At 35.3% G+C, this 21,161-nt stretch overlaps 1 protein-coding gene across 18 annotated transcripts in view; it reads right to left on the reverse strand.

Annotated features, from left to right (window-relative positions):
* The window catches only part of USP25 (ubiquitin specific peptidase 25), a 167,819-nt gene that overhangs the window by 10,571 nt on the left and 136,087 nt on the right, over positions 1 to 21,161 (reverse strand). For 17 of the 18 annotated variants that reach the window (XM_060416275.1, XM_004002820.6, XM_042230164.2 and 14 more), the window contains 4 exons: positions 12,141 to 12,319; positions 10,272 to 10,350; positions 5,008 to 5,087; positions 776 to 899 (listed from right to left, as the gene is read on the reverse strand). In XM_060416275.1, coding sequence (XP_060272258.1) covers positions 776 to 899; positions 5,008 to 5,087; positions 10,272 to 10,350; positions 12,141 to 12,319 — 462 coding nt within the window. The remainder of the gene's footprint in view (positions 1 to 775; positions 900 to 5,007; positions 5,088 to 10,271; positions 10,351 to 12,140; positions 12,320 to 21,161) is intronic. The other variant, XM_042230168.2, reaches the window with a different exon arrangement.

Here is a 21,161-nt window from a genome sequence, read left to right on the forward strand (position 1 = left end):
AAAGTCTTTTTAAAGTACATGTAAACCAATTAACCTATATTGGCTCAAAAATGATATACTCTTGCATACCTTTATGTATTTTATAGAAAAAAAAAACATGACTTAGAGGTTCACAATCTATAGTCATGTTAATAGCTAAATGAAATCCAATCATAAAAAGTATAAAGATGGAATTCGTGGTTTTACACTTAAAGATAAGCAAAGTCAAGAAACATTAACAAAATATTCCAGCCAGAAAGTAAACTGGTGGGGAAAAAGAACTGCTGAAAATATTTAAGTTCATAACAATAATATTTAAGCACATACACAGTAAAAATACTTGAGGAAAAAATTTCAATGACCAAATGGAAAAAACCTTCATATTACAATGAATTATTTAACGTTATATACACCAAATATACTCTTTATAAAAACTCAGAAAAACTATACTTTTTCTGGAATAATAATAATGATAATTTATCATACCATTCAGCACCTCTTCTACATCAAAAAAGGGAATGGTAGAATGAGAAGAAATCTAGATATAAAAATTAATTATTCTGATCTCATTTTAAGAACAGTTCTTATTTATCATCTGTAAAATTTAAGATTCTTAAAAAAGAAGGGATAAAGAATTGAGTATAGTCTCCCACACCTCAAGGAAGTAGACCCGGAAGACAGACATCACCATGACAATTACCACATCAGAATTTATAGTCATTTACATGAGTCTAAAAAACTGCCCAATGTAAAACAATATGATAGAGTAAACACACACTTTGTGCCTTCAACTTACTAGTAAACATTCTCTTCTATAATGTGATATCAGTTCTTCATCATGTCCTCTGTATGGGCCTTTGGACAACAGTTCCTTGTTATTCTGATAAGCACAGATAAGGAATAGCAAGGAATCTATATAACTTAAAAAACAGAAGTACAGCATCAGTATTTTATTTTTGTAAAAGAAAGGTAACTACAATTACAAAACATTTTAAGTACACATTTACATTTTGATTATCCAGATCAACATTAAAATAAAACATCTAATGATACACTGTATGCCTGAGAGTATCTCTGGAGCAACAGCTGCATGTGAAGCTAGTAGACAGTTGTTTTAAAAACTAAAACAAAGAAAAAAAACCCCAAAAAATTGAGCTAGAAAGTTAGAAAAAACTGGGAGAAAAAGGCCAAACTGAGTAATTCAGAGAGTTCCTCTATCTTCTTTGCTAATTCTTTCCATTTAGATTCAAAATTAACACTGACGTGAAAGTCAACAGTCTACTTTTTTAGCAACACCATGACATTTTGTTTGAGGGACTGATCAGGTTACTTTGCTTATCACAAACATTATTTGATTAATTAAATGACTACTGTTCATCACTTTGTTTTTTTCTTCCCTATGTGAGGGCACAGTTCCAGTCATTGAGAAAAGTTAACAGAGAGTAGAATATCCAAAGGAGCTGGGTGAAGTAGAAAGGGAAAAAATGCTTCCAAATCTGGGAAATCTACTGGGGTACAAACACTAACATAAAAGGCAGACAGGGTTAGGCCTTTGTTTAATATTTAATATTGCTATAACTCTAGATCTCATGAAGTTCAAACTAAGTTTTAAAAAGGGAATATGACACAAATATATCAGTATTATATTTGTCTCTAAAATGATTATCCCTCCTCTAACATGCTGTAGGACAAATATATACAGTTGTTTATCTGTATGGGCTTCCCTGGTGGCCCAGCGGTAAAGAATCTGCCTGCACTAAGGAGACACAGGTTTGATCCCTGGGTCAGGAAGATCCCTTGTCGGAGGGCATGGCAACTAACTCCAGTATTCTTGCCTGGGGAATCCCATGGACAGAGGAGCCTGGTGGGCTACAGTTCACGGTGTCGCAAATGAGTCGGACTTGACTTAGTGACTAAAACAACAACAATATATCTATATAACTGAAATATGAAAGATGTTTTAAGATACCTCCTATAAGCCAATTTTTCTACTCACAGCATATCTTACAAATTCTGAAAAATGCAACATCCTAAGAAGTGAAATGTTGTACAGAAACAATATTTTTTAACTCTTTAAGTAATACTGCCCATCATTGTTACTGTTTGTTAATTTCAGGTGCTCAGACACAAACAAGTCAATTACACAGTCCAAATGTTAAATGCAGAATTATAGGGAAATAAACATGGTCATTCATGACAAATCAAATTATACATCTGAAACTACTTCATTAAACATATGTTCTTTTAAATACTTTTTGAAAACAGCTTTTCCCAGGGATCTGTTTTTGCTTGAATTTAGGGCATGAAATCTTATTTTGAAATAATATGGGTATAGTCTCAGCTAAAGCTTTTTTTGTTTAGAGAGTGACAATAGTATCAAATGCTGCCTTGTGCCACTAAGTTGAATTAGTCTGCTGGCACATCTACCTTTCCTTTTACAGCCATTAAGTTCCCAGTTGAAAGGTCTCCCTGGAATGGCATCCATATCTGGCATTCTAGACCTGAGTCATCTCTCTGAGAATAGCTCTGAAACCATGAACTTATTCCAATTTTCTAGTGAAGTACACAGAATGTTCCACATTTTTTCAGCCTTTAAAGTGCTTCCATTTCAAGTAAATTAGAATCAAATGCAGCAGTCCAGTTACCAAAATCTTATTTAAGATAAAATAAGACTATGTAGCCTGGTAGATTCTCTTTAATTTTCATTTTTACTGCTGTAGAACTATGGCTCCTAAAAACATGATTTCATTTCACTACTCATAGAAGTAACACTAGCCCATTAATAAATATTTAATTTATGGCTTTCAAGTGCTATATTTTCATTAAAAAAAAGTTTGACAGAGCATTTTGCCAACATCTTATATACTGCTAGTTATGGTAACTTCTACATTTGTGGTATAATTAACATTTCTTTTTACAAAATTCCATAAATATTATTTTCTATAATCACTAATTTCCTAACTGATATTTCCAATTTAATAATAAACATTTGCCATGATAATAATATTCATTTTACCAATAAGAATATATTTAAGATTAAGCAAATTATGAAATTTAAACACAATTTACTTAAAGTCCTTTAACAAATGCTAGCTCAGAAAAGCTAATACAGAAGTGATGTAGAGAGCAAAGAAAAAAGTTTCATCTTTTTAGTTCTTACTGAGATGATGAATACACTTTGTCCTTTTCTTATTTCATTAAATAATGTAAGAACACAGAGGCCTTTATTTCAATTTTTCTCTCCCTAGTCAGCTGTGTGACCTTGGCAAAGTTATTGTATCACTTTGGAGCCTAGTTTCTTTATCTGTTAAATGGAAAAGTCTTTTACACAGTCTATGCTATTGTAAGGGCATATTCATATTTTTCTTAGAAACCTTAATCTCTAAAATCCTAAAGCAAATTCGAATATTCCTATTAAAGAAACAGAATGTTGGCCAAAATATGATTTTATAAAAGAGAGCTATTGATCAAAATATTTTCTACTTCAGCTGACCAAACTGAATTATCTTAAAAGTACACAAGCACTAGGACTTCAATAATTTGCCTCCAAGTATTAATATTACTTTTTACTTTTCTACTTTTATGAGTTAACTTTCAAGATTTTGATGGCATTGTGCTTGTCCAATGAACAGAGTGGCACTGTTCAATAGAACTTCCTGCAGTAATGGAAGTGGTGTGTCCGTGCTGGCCGAAACAGCAGCCATTAGTCACATGTGACTACTGGACATCAGAAACGTGGCTAATATGACTGAGAAACTGAAAAGTTGTAAAAATTGTAATTAAATTAAATTGTCCTATGTGGCTCCTTAGCCACCATCTTGTACAGCGTAGTTCTAGAATACTCCATGCTGGCATTTAAAAAAATAGCATTACTACTTCTAGTGGAGGTAAAATACACAATAAAAAAGGAAAGAAAAAAAATCAATATCCTTTTTCTTGGTGGCAATATTACAGTGCATTTTAAACATGGCACTTAAAAAATCCCTAGTCAAGTAAATTAATGTTAAAGGATATGAATTAAATACATGGATAATAAATAAATGTAATTAGTTAATAATCTATAGTGCTCAATAAGTCAATATGCAGCCTTTCTTCTCAGTAACAACAATTTGGTAAGTAGACATTCCTTTAAAATCACCTGTAATTTTTATGAAAAGCAATCTAAAATATTTACAGCTGCAATATTTAGAAGACAAGAGATCAGTTTTCTAAAGATATAATTTTTACAGTACCTGGAATTTCGGAAAAAGGGACACATTAGAAACATTTGCTAATTTGCAATCAAGATTAAACTCAGAAAGAACAGGAAAAAGGCTAGTGACAAGAAGGTGGATGTTGAAGAATACAAAGAGTTCCATTTGCTGGCTACCAGCTGCTTTGAAAGTGAAAGTTTGAAAGTTGCTCAGTCACGTCTGACTCTTTGCGACCCCATGGACTAGTCCGTGGAATTCTCCAGGCCAGAATACTGGAGTGGGCAGCCTTCTCATTCTCCAGGGGATCTTCCCAACTCAGGGATCGAACCCAGGCCTCCTACAGTGCAGGCGGATTCTTTACCAGCTGAGCCACAAGGGAAGCCCAAGAATACTGGAGTGAGTAGCCTATCCCTTCTCCAGCGGATCTTCCCGACCTAGGAATTGGACCAAGGTCTCCTGCACTGCAGGCAGATTCTTTACTAGATGAGCCACAAGGGAAGCCCAGGGAAGGAAAACCAGCTGCTTTGGTCCCTAGCAAATCTAGGCTTCAATCTAATCCTATTTCATTCTAAACTTCAACTGTAGTGTCTGAGAGCTGATAAAATCAATGACAATAATGTTAACTTTACAAATTTAATTTCAAATGGAAAATATATTGTATATGGGAATTCTTTGTATTAACTTTGCAATTTGCAATTATAAATTTAAGAGAGTTATAAAATAAAGTTTATTGAAAATATATATTGTGAATAAAATCTTTTCAAGAGATGAGGTCACATCTGAATAGAATACAAGAATTAAGCTTTTCTTATCATGGGTGTCCATTTTGCCTTACCTTTCTCTTTGAAAATTTTCTAGCCCAATAATGATATACATGGTTGTTTCCCTGAATTTTCTATAATCCTGATGCCACTCCTGTAGGTGAAAGAATATTAAAAGTACATAGATATTAAAACTACAATGAAAACTACTTACAAATACATTTTATGATAACTACTTGAACTAGCAGAAGCAAAGAGTTCAAAACTGAAGATAAACTGGACCTAAATCAAGACTTTAATTTCTTAACATACAAACATGTCAGTGTAAAGATAAAGGTAAAAACTGTAGACACTGATGAGAGAAATTAAACAATCACACTAGAAGATAGCAGAAATAAAAGGCAAGATAATCAATAGGTAGGCCATCTGTCTCTCAAAAATTCTTCAGTGTAAAAGTTTATTAAGATATTATCAGAGAATATTTGGGGTGCATATATCTTTTCAAATTTCTGTTTTCAATTTTTTCCAGACATATACTCAGGAGAGAATTGCTGGATTATTTTCATTTTTTTGAGGAACCTCCACAGTGCTACCCATGGGGAGAGGAAAAGGAGGAGGAGCACAGTACAAGTACAGAATTAGAAAATGTAAAGTATGTATAAAATAGATAAGCAACAAGGACATATTGTACAGCACAGGGAATTATAGCTATTTTCTTGTAATAGAGTATTACCTTTTAATAGAGTATTATCTGTAAACGTACTGAACAACTATGCTGTACACCTGAAACTAACATAATGTAAAGCAACAACACTACATTTTAAAAAATATTATTATAGACCTACAGCACATTGAATGTAGAAGGTAAATGAAGCTAACTAATAGGAATCAAAGCTTGAAGACTGTTATTTGAAACAGAGTTTTAAGGAACTGAAAGGAAAATAAAAAATGTTGTAATATATTTAACCTTTTAATTTTGCAAAATTTGTGATAAATTTTAAATGTGGTTGCTAAGTAGTCTTTTCAACTGAGATATGGTGAAAAAGAGAGAAGCATTTCACAGCCCCTCTTCAAAACACCCACAATTATTGAGCATGTCATATAACAAAATGATTCAGAACTAACAATCTACAATTTTAGAAAACAGTTTTCTTAAAAAAAAATCAACATTTTTTTACTTAATAAAAATTGATTCAAAGAAAATCGTAACTAAAATTCAATATATGATTAACCTAAAAGAGATAGTGATGATAAAAGTGTGAAAGCTTTTATACACGTTATTGTAAATAAATGAAAGTAAGGTACATATAGGCCAGTTACTAGCTAACTATTGATATATTCTCCTTGAATATAAATCATTTTAATTTAAAAAGGCAAAATTTTCATACTATTGAAAGTGACAGTGTTGGTCACTCAGTCCTATCTGACTCTTTGCAACCCCATGGACTGTAACCCACCAGGCTTCTCTGTCCATGGAATTCTCCTGGCAAGAATACTGGAGTGGGTTGCCATTCCCTTCTCCAGGGGATCTTCCTGACCCAGGGATCAAATATGGATCTTCAGCATTGCAGGCAGATTTCTTTACCATCTGAGCCACCAGGGATAGAAGACATTAATACACATAAGGGTAAAATTTATCTTTAAGCATAAAGTTAGGTTTTCTGGCAGAAGTATTCAAATTGCCATTCTGTTATCATTAGATTCACCTTAGAAGTTTTCAGCAGGTAAACTTCTTCTTTAAAGGGTTAGACAATAAATACTTTAGGCTTCGCAGGCCATGCAGTCTCTGTTGTAGTTACTCAACTCTGCAGTTGTAGGGTGAAAGTGCTTATATTCAATATTTAAACAAATGGCTTGTGTTCCAATAAAACTTTATTTATAAAAGCAGGTGATGAACTGGATTTGGTTTGCAGGCCAAGGATTACTGATGGGAGACTCAGAGCAAGACAAAGATATGTGGGATATACAAAATCCAAAAACGTCATGTAAATACCAGTAAGATTTAGTGGCTCTGCAATTAGAAAAAATATGAGAAATTTTCAGAATAAAAATATGCAGCATCCAATCTGATGAAGCAAATTGGTGGAGGGACTGCAGAAGCAAATAACAATTAAAATCAAGTCCCATGTAACCTGAATCTTGGATACAAGGGCAGAGTTAGCAATCAATTTGCCTGTATCTCTGGCATGTATTATGTGTCCATTTTTTTTTTGTGGCTATGTTCCCAGATTTTCTATTTGCCTTATAATTCAAATTTATCCATTTTTATAATAATATTATTGTAAAGTATTAAAGTTAAGATAGTTTATATTGATTTCAAGTGAAAATAACCTTCCTACCTTATTCTACAAGAATACTGATACTAGAATGTTTGCATTTCCATAAAATTTATGATCACTTATTAAGCTCCATAAAACAACTTGCTAGAAGTTTGTCAGAAACTGAACAGTTTCAATAAACCATTCTGTGGAAAACTGACATCTCTACAACACCAAGTTTTCCAAACACAATACATACATCCATTAACTTAGGTCTTCTTTATAACATCTCCTAAAATTATGCAGAGTTCAGTTCAGTAGCTCAGTCGTGTCTGACTCTTTGCGACCCCATGAACCGCAGCACGCCAGGCCTCCTTGTCCGCCACCATCTCCCGGAGTTCACTCAGATTCACGTCCATAGAGTCAGTGATGCCATCCAGCCATCTCATCCTCTGTCGTCCCCTTCTCCTCCTGCCCCTACTCCCTCCCAGCGTCAGAGTCTTTTCCAATGAGTCAACTTTTCTCATGAGGTGGCCAAGGTACTGGAGTTTCAGCTTTAGCATCATTCCTTCCAAAAGAAATCCCAGGGCTGATCTCCTTCAGAATGGACTGGTTAGATCTCCTTGCAGTCCAGGGGACTCTCAAGAGTCCTCTGCAACACCACAGTTCAAAAGCATCAATTCTTCAGCGCTCAGCCTTCTTTACAGTCCAAGTCTCACATCCATGCATGACTACTGGAAAAACCATAGCCTTGACTAGAAGGACCTTAGTTGGCAAAGTAATGTCTCTGCTTTTGAATATGCTATCTAGGTTGCTCATAACTTTTCTTCCAAGGAGCAAGCGTCTTTTAATTTCATGGCTGCAATCACCATCTACAGTGATTCTGGAGCCCCCCAAAATAAAGTCTGACCCTGTCTCCACTGTTTCCCCATCTATCTAGCATGAAGTGACGGGACCGGATGCCATGATCTTAGTTTTCTGAATGTTGAGCTTTAAGCCCTCTTTTTCGCTCTCTTCTTTCACTTTCATCAAGAGGCTTTTAGTTCCTCTTCACTTTCTGCCATAAGGGTGGTGTCATCTGCATATCTGAGGTTATTGATATTTCTCCTGGCAATCTTGATTCCAGCTTGCGTTTCTTCCAGTCCAGTGTTTCTCATGATGTACTCTGCATAGAAGTTAAATAAGCAGGGTGACAATATACAGCCTTGACGTACTCCTTTTCCTATTTGGAACCAGTCTGTTGTTCCATGTCCAGTTCTAACCGTTGTTTCCTGACCTGCATACAGATTTCTCAAGAGGCAGGTCAGGTGGTCTGGTATTCCCATCTCTCTCAGAATTTTCCACAGTTTGTTGTGATCCACACAATCAAAGGCTTTGGCACAGTCAATAAAGCAGAAATAGATATTTTTCTGGAACTCTCTTGCTTTGTCCATGATCCAGTGGATGCTGGCAATTTGATCTCTGGTTCCTCTGCCTTTTCTAAAACCAGCTTGAACATCAGGAAGTTAATTGCTGAAGCCTGGCTTGGAGAATTTTGAGCATTACTTTGCTAGCATGTGAGATGAGTGCAATTGTGCGGTAGTTTGAGTATTCTTTTGCATTGCCTTTCTTTGGGATTGGAATGAAAACAGACCTTTCCCAGTCCTGTGGCCACTGCTGAGTTTTCCAAATTTGCTGGCATATTGAGTGCAGCACTTTCACAGCATCTTCTTCCAGGATTTGAAGTAGCTCAACTGGAATTCCATCACCTCTACTAGCTTTGTTCGTAGTGATGCTTTCTAAGGCCCACTTGACTTCACATTCCAGGATGTCTGGCTCTAGATGAGTGATCACACCATCATGATTATCTGGGTCGTGGAGATCTGTTTTGTACAGTTCTTCTGCATATTCTTGCCATCTGAATATCCTGGCCTCCAGAGAGGGTCTTCTAGGTCCTAGAACCCGGTATCTGGCGCCCGGTTCTCTGGGCAGCCACACAGTCTGAGATGGAGAGAAGCGGACTGGATGCCAGGATGGCTAGACTAGAAGGCAGAAAATCCTCGGGACCAGGATAAATATCCATGGGCGTCCTGGTGGTTCCAGGCTTGGGGGCTAGATGATAGATTTGTATTTTACAAAGCTCTCTTATTATCTTTATTTATCTCCAATAAATTTATCTAGCTTTTTCTTTTCTATATATAAAACATCTGTAAATAACAAAAGCTTTGTTTCTTCTTTTGCAGTCTCTTACTTTTTGCTTTATTTTTATTGCCTTACTGTACTGCTTAAACTTCCAGTACAGTGTTGAATAAAACTGGCATACATCCCTGTCTTTTTCTTAATCACAAAAGGAAAGTTTTCAATGTTCAGATTTCAATATGATGTTTATGGTAGTTTATGGTAGTTCTGTTAGTTTTTGTTTTTTAAGACACTCTTCAGTAGACTAAAGTAGTTACCTTGTATTCCAGGTTAGCTAAGAGTGTTGCTCAAAAATGAATGTTTTTCTGTATCCTTCCTTTTATCTGTTAAATGTAGTGAGTTATACTAATTGTTTAAGGGAATATAAAGTAATCAGGTTTGCAAACGCGACCAATCACTAACCAAAGGCACTCATGAATGCAAATTAAAATTTATTCATGTAAAAATTTTTGGAAAAACAATGTAGAAAGTTAAACTTAAAAATCTGACAAAATACTAGGTGTTTGAATTGTAACTTAATTTTAAAGCCAAAGTTAACACAAAGAGAATTTTGTGCACGAAACTACCACAAGTACACTACAAATGCTCACATGCGTGCCTCCCTCACACAACCCTGTCCAATAATGACAAATGCAGAAGGCATACAATGACTGAAACCAATTTTTAACTTCCCCTCAAAATATATATATGAAGCAAAGAAAGTGTATAGCATGGCTTCACTGTAATACAGCATTTAAGAATGTAGGTTCTGCTAACCAAGTTGTGACCTGAAGCTATGATAACCTCAGGCAGGTTACTTCACCCCTTCATGATGAATTTTCTCACGTGATTATTAGCTATACTGAAATGAAAGATTACTGAACTAAAGAATTCCTCAGTCAACCGTCCAAAAGGCACATTACCTCATACTCCTCCATGTTTACTTCTTCAGGTTTTATCATTTCAATTTTGGCTTGAGCAACTTTCATTATGTTGTGACACCTTCAAATGAAAGAAAAAATATTTCTAAATTAAAAGCAAAATACATAAAAACTTAAAAAATATGTTTTATGCAAAATTAAACTACCCAAAACATATGAAAATGAAATCCACTATCACTGTGCAATATTTTTGAGGAAACAAATTTCAAATAAATGAAAAATCTCATTTTTTGGACAATACTGGATATTTACAAAGTATATAAAGATGACAGAAGCAATAATTGTAATTCACCATGTTATATTTCTATATGAATTTAAAATTATGTTCTATTAAACATGAAAAAAAGTTTTTAAAAATTGATAATGTATCTCTATTAAGCAAGCTCCAGAGACATGAAATCTCACTTCCCCCAAATAATATTATTCATAAATCATAAGAAGATATCCAAAATGTGCCTATCCTTTCATATAGGAATGGCAATATTTCAACAGATTTTATGATCAGAACCACTGCTAAAGGTATCTCCCCAATATATATTTATAGTTATCACATATAGTTTACCCTGTATTTCAAGCACAAGAGAAAGTAGATTTTTCAAAACAAATTATTTTTACTTGCCAGGGCTAACTGCAGAAGATTGAAAAGTCAATGTGAGTACTTCATAAATATCTTCCCCAAATTCAACAGCATATACTCACTGGAACATAGTACTCACAGCCCAGATAAAAGAGGGTCAACATTTCTGAGTTCTTCAGTTATATTTAACAAAATAAGTGATGTCAACATTATTACTAATAAAAACTCATAGCCAATACTTACTGAGTATTTACCAGATAATGCTCAAAACCATTTACTTGCATTGAAACCTTAATCCTAACTTTCACAGCAGACACATGACGAGGCAGAAATTAATCCTAGATGCTTTATTTTCCACCACACTCTTTTCTACTACACATATTTTGAATTCAGTATTTTTGAGACATGCATGAAAGGATAATCATTTACTTCAGAATTAAAATGTGTTTACCATGAACTCCAAGATAGCATAAATGTTTCTACATTTTAAAACTTCAATACTTTGGGTGTTTACCTGAGGGCTGAATTTTTTTTTTAATAGTATTTATTCTAACTTAACTAGATTAAGTTTTAATTTTTAACATTAGTAAACAGTTTTATAGGAACTTCCAAGAAAAAACTTTTTGGGTAAACCAAAATTCATTTAACCATTCTAAGCGTTCTCTTTAAGTCAGAAGATGTTTAATTACTTTGTGTATACTGATTAGTTACTTTCCCCAACTGTTCTCAAACAAGGATGATTTTGCTCCCAGTAGGGCTATTTGGCAGTATCTGGAGACATTCTGGGTTGTCACCACTTGAGGGGTACTATTGGCACTTAATGGGTAGAGGCCAGGAACATACTAAATATTTTACAAATTAAAGGATAGCCTCAACCCTAAAACAAAAAAAGTTATCTGGCCTAAAATATCCATAGTGCAGAGGTTCAGAAATTCTTTATTTCTCTGAAGTTCTTAGTTCCCAAAGGCCAGTGAAAATTATATTATACTCTTCTGTGTATCTTTATATAGCTTATCTCAGAACCTTGGTTCACAATTAAAATGTAATAAAATGATTTAAATTATTTTGGGGCTAAACTTTTTAAAGTCATGATTATAGGTAACAAATAAATTACAAAGCAACTGAATTAAGTGAAGTCAAATTTCGTGCTGCACTTACTGAAATATGTCTATGTGTAAAACACATATTCAAAAATTGCACTTGGAGCTATAAAAACAACACGGGCAATTTGAGCACGTGAATAAAATACTTAACATTTTGTATTTTCAAATTACCTTTCATCAAAACTCAAATTTCTATCTGCAAATTGTTCTAGCAATGTTTTCTCAATGATTTTCTTTGGAGCCTGATTCTGGATAAAGTAGACTATTACATGATGTAAACGATAGTCTGTTTCTGGTGGGGTATCTTCTTGGGCCAATTTAACCAACCTTGAATATTCCAACTTAATTGCCTAGAAAATACAACAAAATGCCAATCTTAGTTAATTATAATAATTCACATCCTTCAGTATTATAATTATCCTTACATTCAAATATGTTTTCCTTTTAAAATATTACAAAAAATGTACTTGTATATCTAAGAACACTGTCCCATGTTCCATAGTTTAAATACATCTAAGCTTACCATAAGTTATTTTGCAAAACTTATCAGAGTTTGGTCAAAGTCTATTCAGAGGCATCAGAAGACTGAGATACTTGACATATCTCCTAATCTATGCTCCATTTGAAGTACACCTCTAATATCTAAAATTCTAGGGTTGAGCTGTAGGTCCCTAGAATATTCACATCTGAAAGAAAACAGCTGGCTCTTAAACGGATGATAATAATCCCATCACAATTAACTTTAACTGTAGAGCTTACAAATAAGGGATGAAAAAGGAAGCCTTTTTCTTCACCATAAATTTTTGTTTCAAAAATATCTGAATTTTACCAGTGTAATGTTTATTAATGAACACTATCACTATTACTACCTTGATACTGAGCTAACCTTTTCTTTACTTGCAACTACTATTATGAGAAATATTAAATATTAATGTGTGTTCCCACACATAAGCAAATGATTTGAAAAATATTTGCTCAGAGAAATATGTATAGAGATATATATCTATCAAGTCTGCCATATGTAAGAAGCCCATATAATTACAGATAACACTTTAATTAAAATATTCATTTATATTAGACATCATATCTAAATTATTTTCTACTAACCATAAGATATTTGGAGCTACATGCAAAATATGTTACAAAAAGCCCATTCTATTGGAAAGGGTTTTTTTGCATGCGTTTCCTAAGCAATTCTTGGCCATCCAGATACTATCACCTATTTGGCTGTATTATATAGAAGTGAGAAAATGTACCTGAAAAACAGTAAATGGAACATTCTAGTTATATGTTTTTAAACTTAAGGGGGAGCTAATAAGTCCTTTCTACATACATTAGCATTATAAACAGAGCAAGATAGTTACTCTATAGATAAATTATTCCAACTTTATTTTAGATATACATATGCCACTCTCAAGTTTTATTGCTGTGCTAAAAAGCAGCCATGAAAATTAACTATATTTGTCATGTAAGGCTATCATGACTCACGTTACTGCATGCTTTGCTTACAAACTCTTTAATCTTTCCAATTTGAAAAAAAGGCACATGGTCATTTAATAACTACACTATACTGAATTTGAGAGTAAGTGTAAAACAAAAAGTAATTGTTTTTCTTCTTATGGCCCTTTAGACAATGATTGCCATAGGCTATCAGAAGGTTTTTGTGTATTTAAATATTTCAGATGTCATTCTTTTGCCTGAAACTGGTATGACCAAAATAAAATTCTCTCTCAAATAATAATATAAGTTTAGATTATCAGACATTATAATACTAAATGATTATCCATTCTCCCACCACCCTTCAAAATGCAGGCTGGGATATATATATATGGTAAACAGATTTCTATTAGAGAGTTAGATTATCTGTCAGGTTTAAGATGATGTTTACCTCTTGATTTGCTCTACTTACGATTCTCCTAATTATAATGAGTAAATACCAAACTCACAATTTATAGGTGTTTTATTAAACCAGTAGAGGCAGAATTGCACTTCTAAATTTGTAGAGCAATTTTTCAAACACAAAAATACTAAATTTTATTAGCATAAATTATCAATGTTGTTTATCATTGTTTTGTTAATCAACTTCCTTCTCAAAAAGTTTTCTCACTTTCAAAATGTACTGCATATATATATTCCTGCAAGTTTTCAATGAGGTGTTCCACGCTGGTGTATTCAGATCTTTACACAATTTACAGTTAACATTTAATGGGGTCTGACTAATCAGGCTCAACGTTACCTATTAGGTCTTATTTCCTGTTACTCCTCTATTTAGATCAAGCTCCACTCCTCACAAATGCACAAGCCTTTGTTTCTTAAGTTCTCTATTTGGATGATGTCCTTGACCATCTCCCATCAAGCCACACATGATCCATTCAATGAGACTGGTTAAAAATCTGTTTTTTGAAATCTTCTTCCAAACGATTTCTAGTTTGACTTTTTTCTACTTTTCTGAATCGCATGATAAAACATACTCTACATGTATTAGTTCTTACAGAAGTTACATCTGGGCTTCCCTCGTGGCTCAGCTGGTAAAGAATCCGCCTGTAAGGCAGGAGACCTGGGTTCGATCCCTGAGTTGGGAAGATCCCCTGAAGAAGGGAACGGCTACCCCCTCCAGCATTCGGGCCTGGAGAATTCCATGGACTGTATAGTCCATGGGGTCACAAAGAGTCGGACACAACTGAATGACTTTCACTTTCACAGACAATTTAAAATACCAAATATACAAATGTATAGTACACTCTGGAGGCAGTAAGATCTAAGGTAAGATAGAGTAAAATTTAGGAAGCTAAATATATCATTTTATTTTAAAAATTGATACTGTACTAAGAGATAGAAAAAATCTATTTCAAATTCCAGAGAATCAGAATCATATAGGTTGTAGTCTTTGACTGTATGTTATATAAATAGGAATTAAAGGTAACTCCCAAAATAAACACTTAGGAATTAGAAGTATTCTTCTATAAACTATTCTTGGACCAAAGGAATCAAAATTATAACAATATTGGGAATATGAAATCTCAAAACCTAAAGGATACAGCCAGATTGGTACAAGGGAAATTTCAGCTTAAGCAATATAAAATAACATTTATTTCAAGAAACTAGAAAAAGAAAATAGACCAAAATAAAGCAGAAGAAAGAAAATAATGTGGCAATTAGATAAGGACCACAAAAGGCTTTTTCTTTCAAAAATCTGAATAGAAGACCAAGAAATGGGATAAAAATAACATTAGAAATCAGGAAAGTGATAAAAAAAATACAGGAAAAAGTTTTAAAATTTATAAAAGAATAATACATATAACTTTATGCCAATAAACTATAACATCTTTATTAAACAGATGATCATCTAGGAAAATATAAGCTACCAGAATTACTTTACAAAGCAGAAAAACTGAAGAGACCCAGGCAAAACTATAGATAACTGAAAACGCTGCCTACAATCTATACCCAATAAAGGAATTAGGCTCATTTTGTATTAGAGTTGTGCTGTTATAGCAAATCTTCAAAGACTTCTATATCTCAACTGCTCCAAACAAAAAAAAGGGGGAAATTTTCTTTAATATTATATAAAACTAGTATAATCTGAATATCAAAAATTGACAAATATTTTTTAAAAGGCTAATTTTGCTTATGAACATGGATGCCCAGACTGACATCTAATTTTGATAAACTTCCTTGTGTACATAAAGAAAATATAAGAAGAGACAGTGTTTACAATGATTAAAAACAAAAAAAAGAGGTAGATCAATGCTAAGATCCTTCCTTTGTAAGAATTAAGCATTAAGCAGAAATTTGTGCAGAATCTCTAATAGATGCATTTTTAAAAAATGCCTAAATTCCAATATCAATCAGTTTAAAATAAAACTCTAACTGTAAATTTCAGAAACTGTCATTATTTTTAAATCTATAAGAGAGGAGCTATTAAAAACCAACACTACACATCCTATTTAATAATAAAACACTACAAACATTCACATTAAACTAAGGAACTAAGCAAAGGAGTTTATCACCATTATTTTATTATTTATATTCTGAAAGCCTGAATATATTTCAGAAATGAAACAAGAAAAAAGTATAACAAAAATTATCCTGGAAATGAGATTAACTGAGGCTTCCCTGGTGTTTCAGGGGTAAAGAATCTGCCCACCAATGCAAGAGACAGGGATTAAATGATCCTGGGTCAAGAAGATTCCCTACAGTAGGAAACAACAACTCACTCCAGTATTCTCACCTGGGGAATCCCAGGGACAGAGGAGCCTGGCAGGCTACAGTCCACAGGTTTCGCAAAAGAGTCAGACAGGACTTAGCGACTAAACAACAACTAATGAGATAATTACTAGGAGGCAGTTTACTGAAATAATCAAGAGAATCCACTGGAAAACTATTAGAAAAAAATAAAGTAATTTGACACTATATGAATAAATACAAGTAATTAACTTTCCTACAAGATAACTCTACCACTAATCTATTATTGAGGATAAGTAACTCAATTCACAGAAACAATTTCTACACATCTAAGATTAGATTAAAAAAGAAGCTATAAGACCATGCTGAAGTAAAATAATAAAACCTTACTTAAGGACCTAAGAGAGAGCCAAAAAAGTGAAGAGGCATATCTTGTTCCTTTCTGAGAAGACTCAAAATACTGAGGAATATAATTATCCATCTCACTGTAATAATATGAGGTACAATTAAATTCTGAAAGGATTTGAGAATATAGGTGGCAATTAAAAATTATCAAGACAGGAAAAAATGAAACCTGACAAACTTTCCATTTATTTATTTAAATTAAACAAGTGAATTAAAATTCATAAATATTTTGACTGGGCAAATATACTATGTTATGTTCACTAAATTTTCAATAATATATTTAGGTTGGTGCAAAAGTAATTATGGTTTTAGATCCTGAATTTTAAATCATTATTATAACTAGGCTCAAACACATCTTCTATTAATCAAAATATAAACCATTACAATCAACACATTTTTGCCAATGAGAAATGTTTGCTTACTCCTGTAGGATAAAAATCTGTGCTTCAGGATTCTACAAACTCTTGGAAAGCATCTTTCGCCTCCTGCTGGTTGTGGAAGCATTTTCCCTTCATAAAGTTGAGATGCTTGAAGAGTGGTACTCAGTTGGCGAGAGGTCTGGTGAATATGGCAGATGAAGAAAAACTTCGTAGTCCAACTCGTTCAACTTCTGAAGCGTTGGCTGTGCATGACATGTGGTTGTCATGGAGAACTGGACCCCTTCTATTGATCAATGTGGTCTACAGGCATTGTAGTTTTGGGTGCATCTCATTGATTTGCTGAGCATTCTTCTCAGATGTAATGGTTTCACCAGGATTCAGAAAGTTGAGGTGAATCACAGCAGCAGCAGACCACCAAACAGGCACCATGACCTTTCTTTGATTCAGGTATGGCGTTGAGGAGTGTTTTGGAGCTTCTCAGTCCAGCCACAGAGCTGGTCATTGCAGTTGTCTTATAAAACCCACTTTTCATCACACGTCACAAACTGATTAGAAATGGTTCGTTACTGTTGCATAGAGTAAGAGGTGATAACACATCAAAACGAGTTTTTTGATTTGTGGTCAGCTCATAAGGCACCGCTTATTGAGCTTTTTCACCTTTCCAATTTGCTTCAAATGCCAAATGACCACAGAATGATTGATGTGCTCTTGGGCAATTTCTTCTGTAGCTGTAACAGGATCAGCTTCAGTGGTGGCTCTCAATTGGTCACTGTCAACAACCAATGGCTGACCGGTGCATTCCTCACCTTCAAGGCTCTCGTCTCCTAGACAAAACTTCTTGAACCACCACCACACTGTACATTTGTCAGCAGTTTCCAGGCCAAACGCATTGTTGATGTTGTGAGTTGTCACCACTGCTTTATGACCCATTTTGAACTTGAACAAGAAAATAGTTCAAATTTGCTTTTTGTCTAATATCATTTCTATTGACTAAAATACATAAAAAAAAACAGCAAGTAATGTCACTAATAACATAAGGCAAGAAATGTGCATTAAGATGATGTACAACATAGTCACATGTAAGAATGTACATCAAATGGCAAAGTTCAACAATGCAAAACTTTAACTGCTTTTGCACCAACCTAATATGTACAAGAACATTCTCAAAAATACTGGAAATGATCCTAATACCCATCAAAAACAGTAATATGGGATTTAATAGTTACAATCTGTGAGCATTCTTTATGTGATAGACACTGTCCAGTGATGTCTAACATGAATTATCTAATTCTCAAGATAACTTCTCATTTATAAATTGAAAAACTGGCCATGATAACTTCAGTAATTTGCCTAAAATCACACAATTATTAAGTGATAAAGCTAGGATTTAAATCCAGGCATCTGACCATAAAGGCTTTGCCAGTAACAGCTCATGTGGGACAGAGCTTCCTAACTTAAGCCATGAGTAAGTTATAAGGATTGAGATATTAATGCTATCAGCCTTTATGGTGGCCAGATCCATAACTAGATTCATCCTTGTTTGTCATAACAAGGAAAAAATTAGAAAGCCCTGTTCTAAAAAAGTGTTTAAATAAACTTTGGCAAGTTCAATGGGAAATAAAATGCACCTATGAAAAATCTACAAATCATGACACAACTAAATCATCCACCACATTACATGAAAAAGAATGATAGGTAAAGACCGAAAGAAGAAACTTCTATTTTTATTTAAATTGTAACATATGGATGAGTACTGACTATCAGTCTTATTTATCTAGAAGCACACATAAGAAATAAGAGGTTAATCAGGGAGAGAGGTTAATCGGGGACAGAAGCTAATTGTGGAGTGGAAATTAAAAAGTGAGAGAGGTAGGCTGACAACAAGATGGCGGAGGAGTAGGTGGACGTGGAGTACATCTCTCTCCATGGATACATCAGGAATACACCTTGAGACACAGAGGCGCATGTGGAACACCAGCTGAGAGAGGACAGAAATGTCTGATGAGTGGAAAGGAATATATAGACCCACGCAAAAATCAGTAGGATGAAGGAACTAGGGGGAAAAACAGGAGTGTTAGTAGGACTGGACCTGCCCTTGGTGGGTGGGGGAACTGAAACAGGGGTCTGATTCCCACATCAGGGCCACTGTCTGAGTGAGAGGAGAAACATTTTAGGCTGAGAGTGAAACAGCTGATCTGTGGCAGCCTAAATGGAATGAGAATCAGACAGTCCTTGCCGCAGCCATACATACCCGGGACAGGGATGTAGATCCCCTGGAAGGTGCAGCGTAGCACCAGGGAGCTGGAGTTTAGGGATTGTGGAGCAATCCTAGGGCGAGGGCTGCTGTTGACTCGGAGATGCGGGCAGAGGGGACGTGAGGGAGGAGATTGTGGGGGGAAATGCCTGTGGAGGAAAGGGGGTGGAGCCATCACTACAGCCTCTTTCTCCCCACATGCCAGCAGTGGCAGCTGAACAATACAGAAGGTGATCCATCAAACGCCTGATACACTGAACTACAGACCAGGACCCCACCCAAGGTGCTCCCAAGTGACTGATGCGCTGAACCTACAGAGTAGGACCCCACCCAGGGTGACCCTTTAAGTGCCAGATGCACTGATTTACAGAGCAGGACCCCAGCCGGGGGCAGGGGGCGGGGGGTGCGGGGGGGAGAGGGAGCGCCCTCTATGTGCCTGACACACCAAACAGAGAAAGACCTCAGGCAAGGGAGCCCTCTAAGTGCCTGAATGGGCGGAGCTGTGGAGAAAGACTAGCCAAAAAGGTATTCTGATCGCCAGTTACAAGAGGCTCAGAAAAAGACTCTGATAGGGCCATAACGCCTGCTGAGGAGGCAGTTTGTGTCCCTGTACACTTGGCACTGCCAGGGTCCCTGCAAGCCAAGCAGCTGTGCCACCTTCATGCTCAACTCTCACTGGGGCAGAGCTGCCACAGGCAAAAATTCTTGCATCTATGTGCACAGGGTTGCTGTGGTAGTGTCCGACTCTTTGCGACCCTGTAGACTGTGGCCTGCCAGGCTTCTCTGTCGGGGGTTGGGGGGGGCGGTTCTACAGGCAAGAACATTAGAGCGTATTGGCCAATAATGGTTGCCATACCCTTCTAGAGCACTGTATTTCCTGCTGCCCTAGCCTCCAACTCCCCTGAGTACCTGGTGCTGCCAAAGCCCCTGCAACCCAAACAGCAGCACCACCTCCACACCTGACCTTCACAGGGGCAAACCCAAGTCCTCCAGGGCAGCCTCAGGAGCAAACCCCAGTGGACAACCCACATGCAGAGGTGAAAATAAAACCACAGTTGAAACCCAGGAGCAATGTGACTAAGGAAGAAGGCCCAAAATCTTCCCACCAGCTATACCACATGCAGATGAAATTCACAATCAAGTAGGCAGTCTCTGCGTCTATGGAAAATATAAAATGTCACTGAGAGCTCCTACAAAATAAAACACACTAGTTCTGATAGCTGTGGACATTGGCGGCAAGAACACATAGGAGTAGGACCAGATTAGAATCTGAGCTGGCCCCACAACAAGTCCAGATATCACAGTGTTGCAGGGTATTCTAGCGAGGTGAGGTTTACTATGACTCCCAGTGAGGGAAAGGACTCTGACAGCAGTGACTCAGGAAAAACATTTATTCTTCTTATGTTTTTACTTGTTCTGTATATTCTTTTGAATTCCACCCTGCCCCCACCACTGTTGTAGTTGTCAATTTTATTGGCACTACTAACTCTAATTAAGCTTTTGAGTTTTTTTCTTTTTTTTTCTCAGTCACATTTTTTTATTGTTGTTATAAACCTCTGCCTCTGTATTTGACTTTGCAGTTCTGGGGAGCTTTTCTTTTCTTTTTTCTTTTAAATTTGTAAACCTATTATTTTTCTATTAAACCTATTACTATTATACATTTATTCTTTTGTTTGCCTTTCCTACTGTTCTTTTCCAATGCAGTTAACCTTTAATGTACATAAAACTTCATCTACTTAACTTTTCATATCTATTATTTTTTTATTTTCTTTCTTCCTTTTCCTCTCAACATATTTGTTAGTTTTATTTTCATTGCTTTATTCCCCAATTGGCATCTTGCTTTAGTTCTGTCTTCCAGTTTTGTTCTGGTACATACAATTTTTGGTTTCCTTTGTTTGTCAGGTCAATATATTGTACTTTATTTTTGTTGGACTGTTTTGATTTTGCTTATGGGTGTATATGTAGATG

The sequence above is a fragment of the Ovis aries genome, chromosome 1 (genome assembly GCF_016772045.2).
Source record: "Ovis aries strain OAR_USU_Benz2616 breed Rambouillet chromosome 1, ARS-UI_Ramb_v3.0, whole genome shotgun sequence".
NCBI classification, from domain to species: domain Eukaryota; kingdom Metazoa; phylum Chordata; class Mammalia; order Artiodactyla; family Bovidae; genus Ovis; species Ovis aries.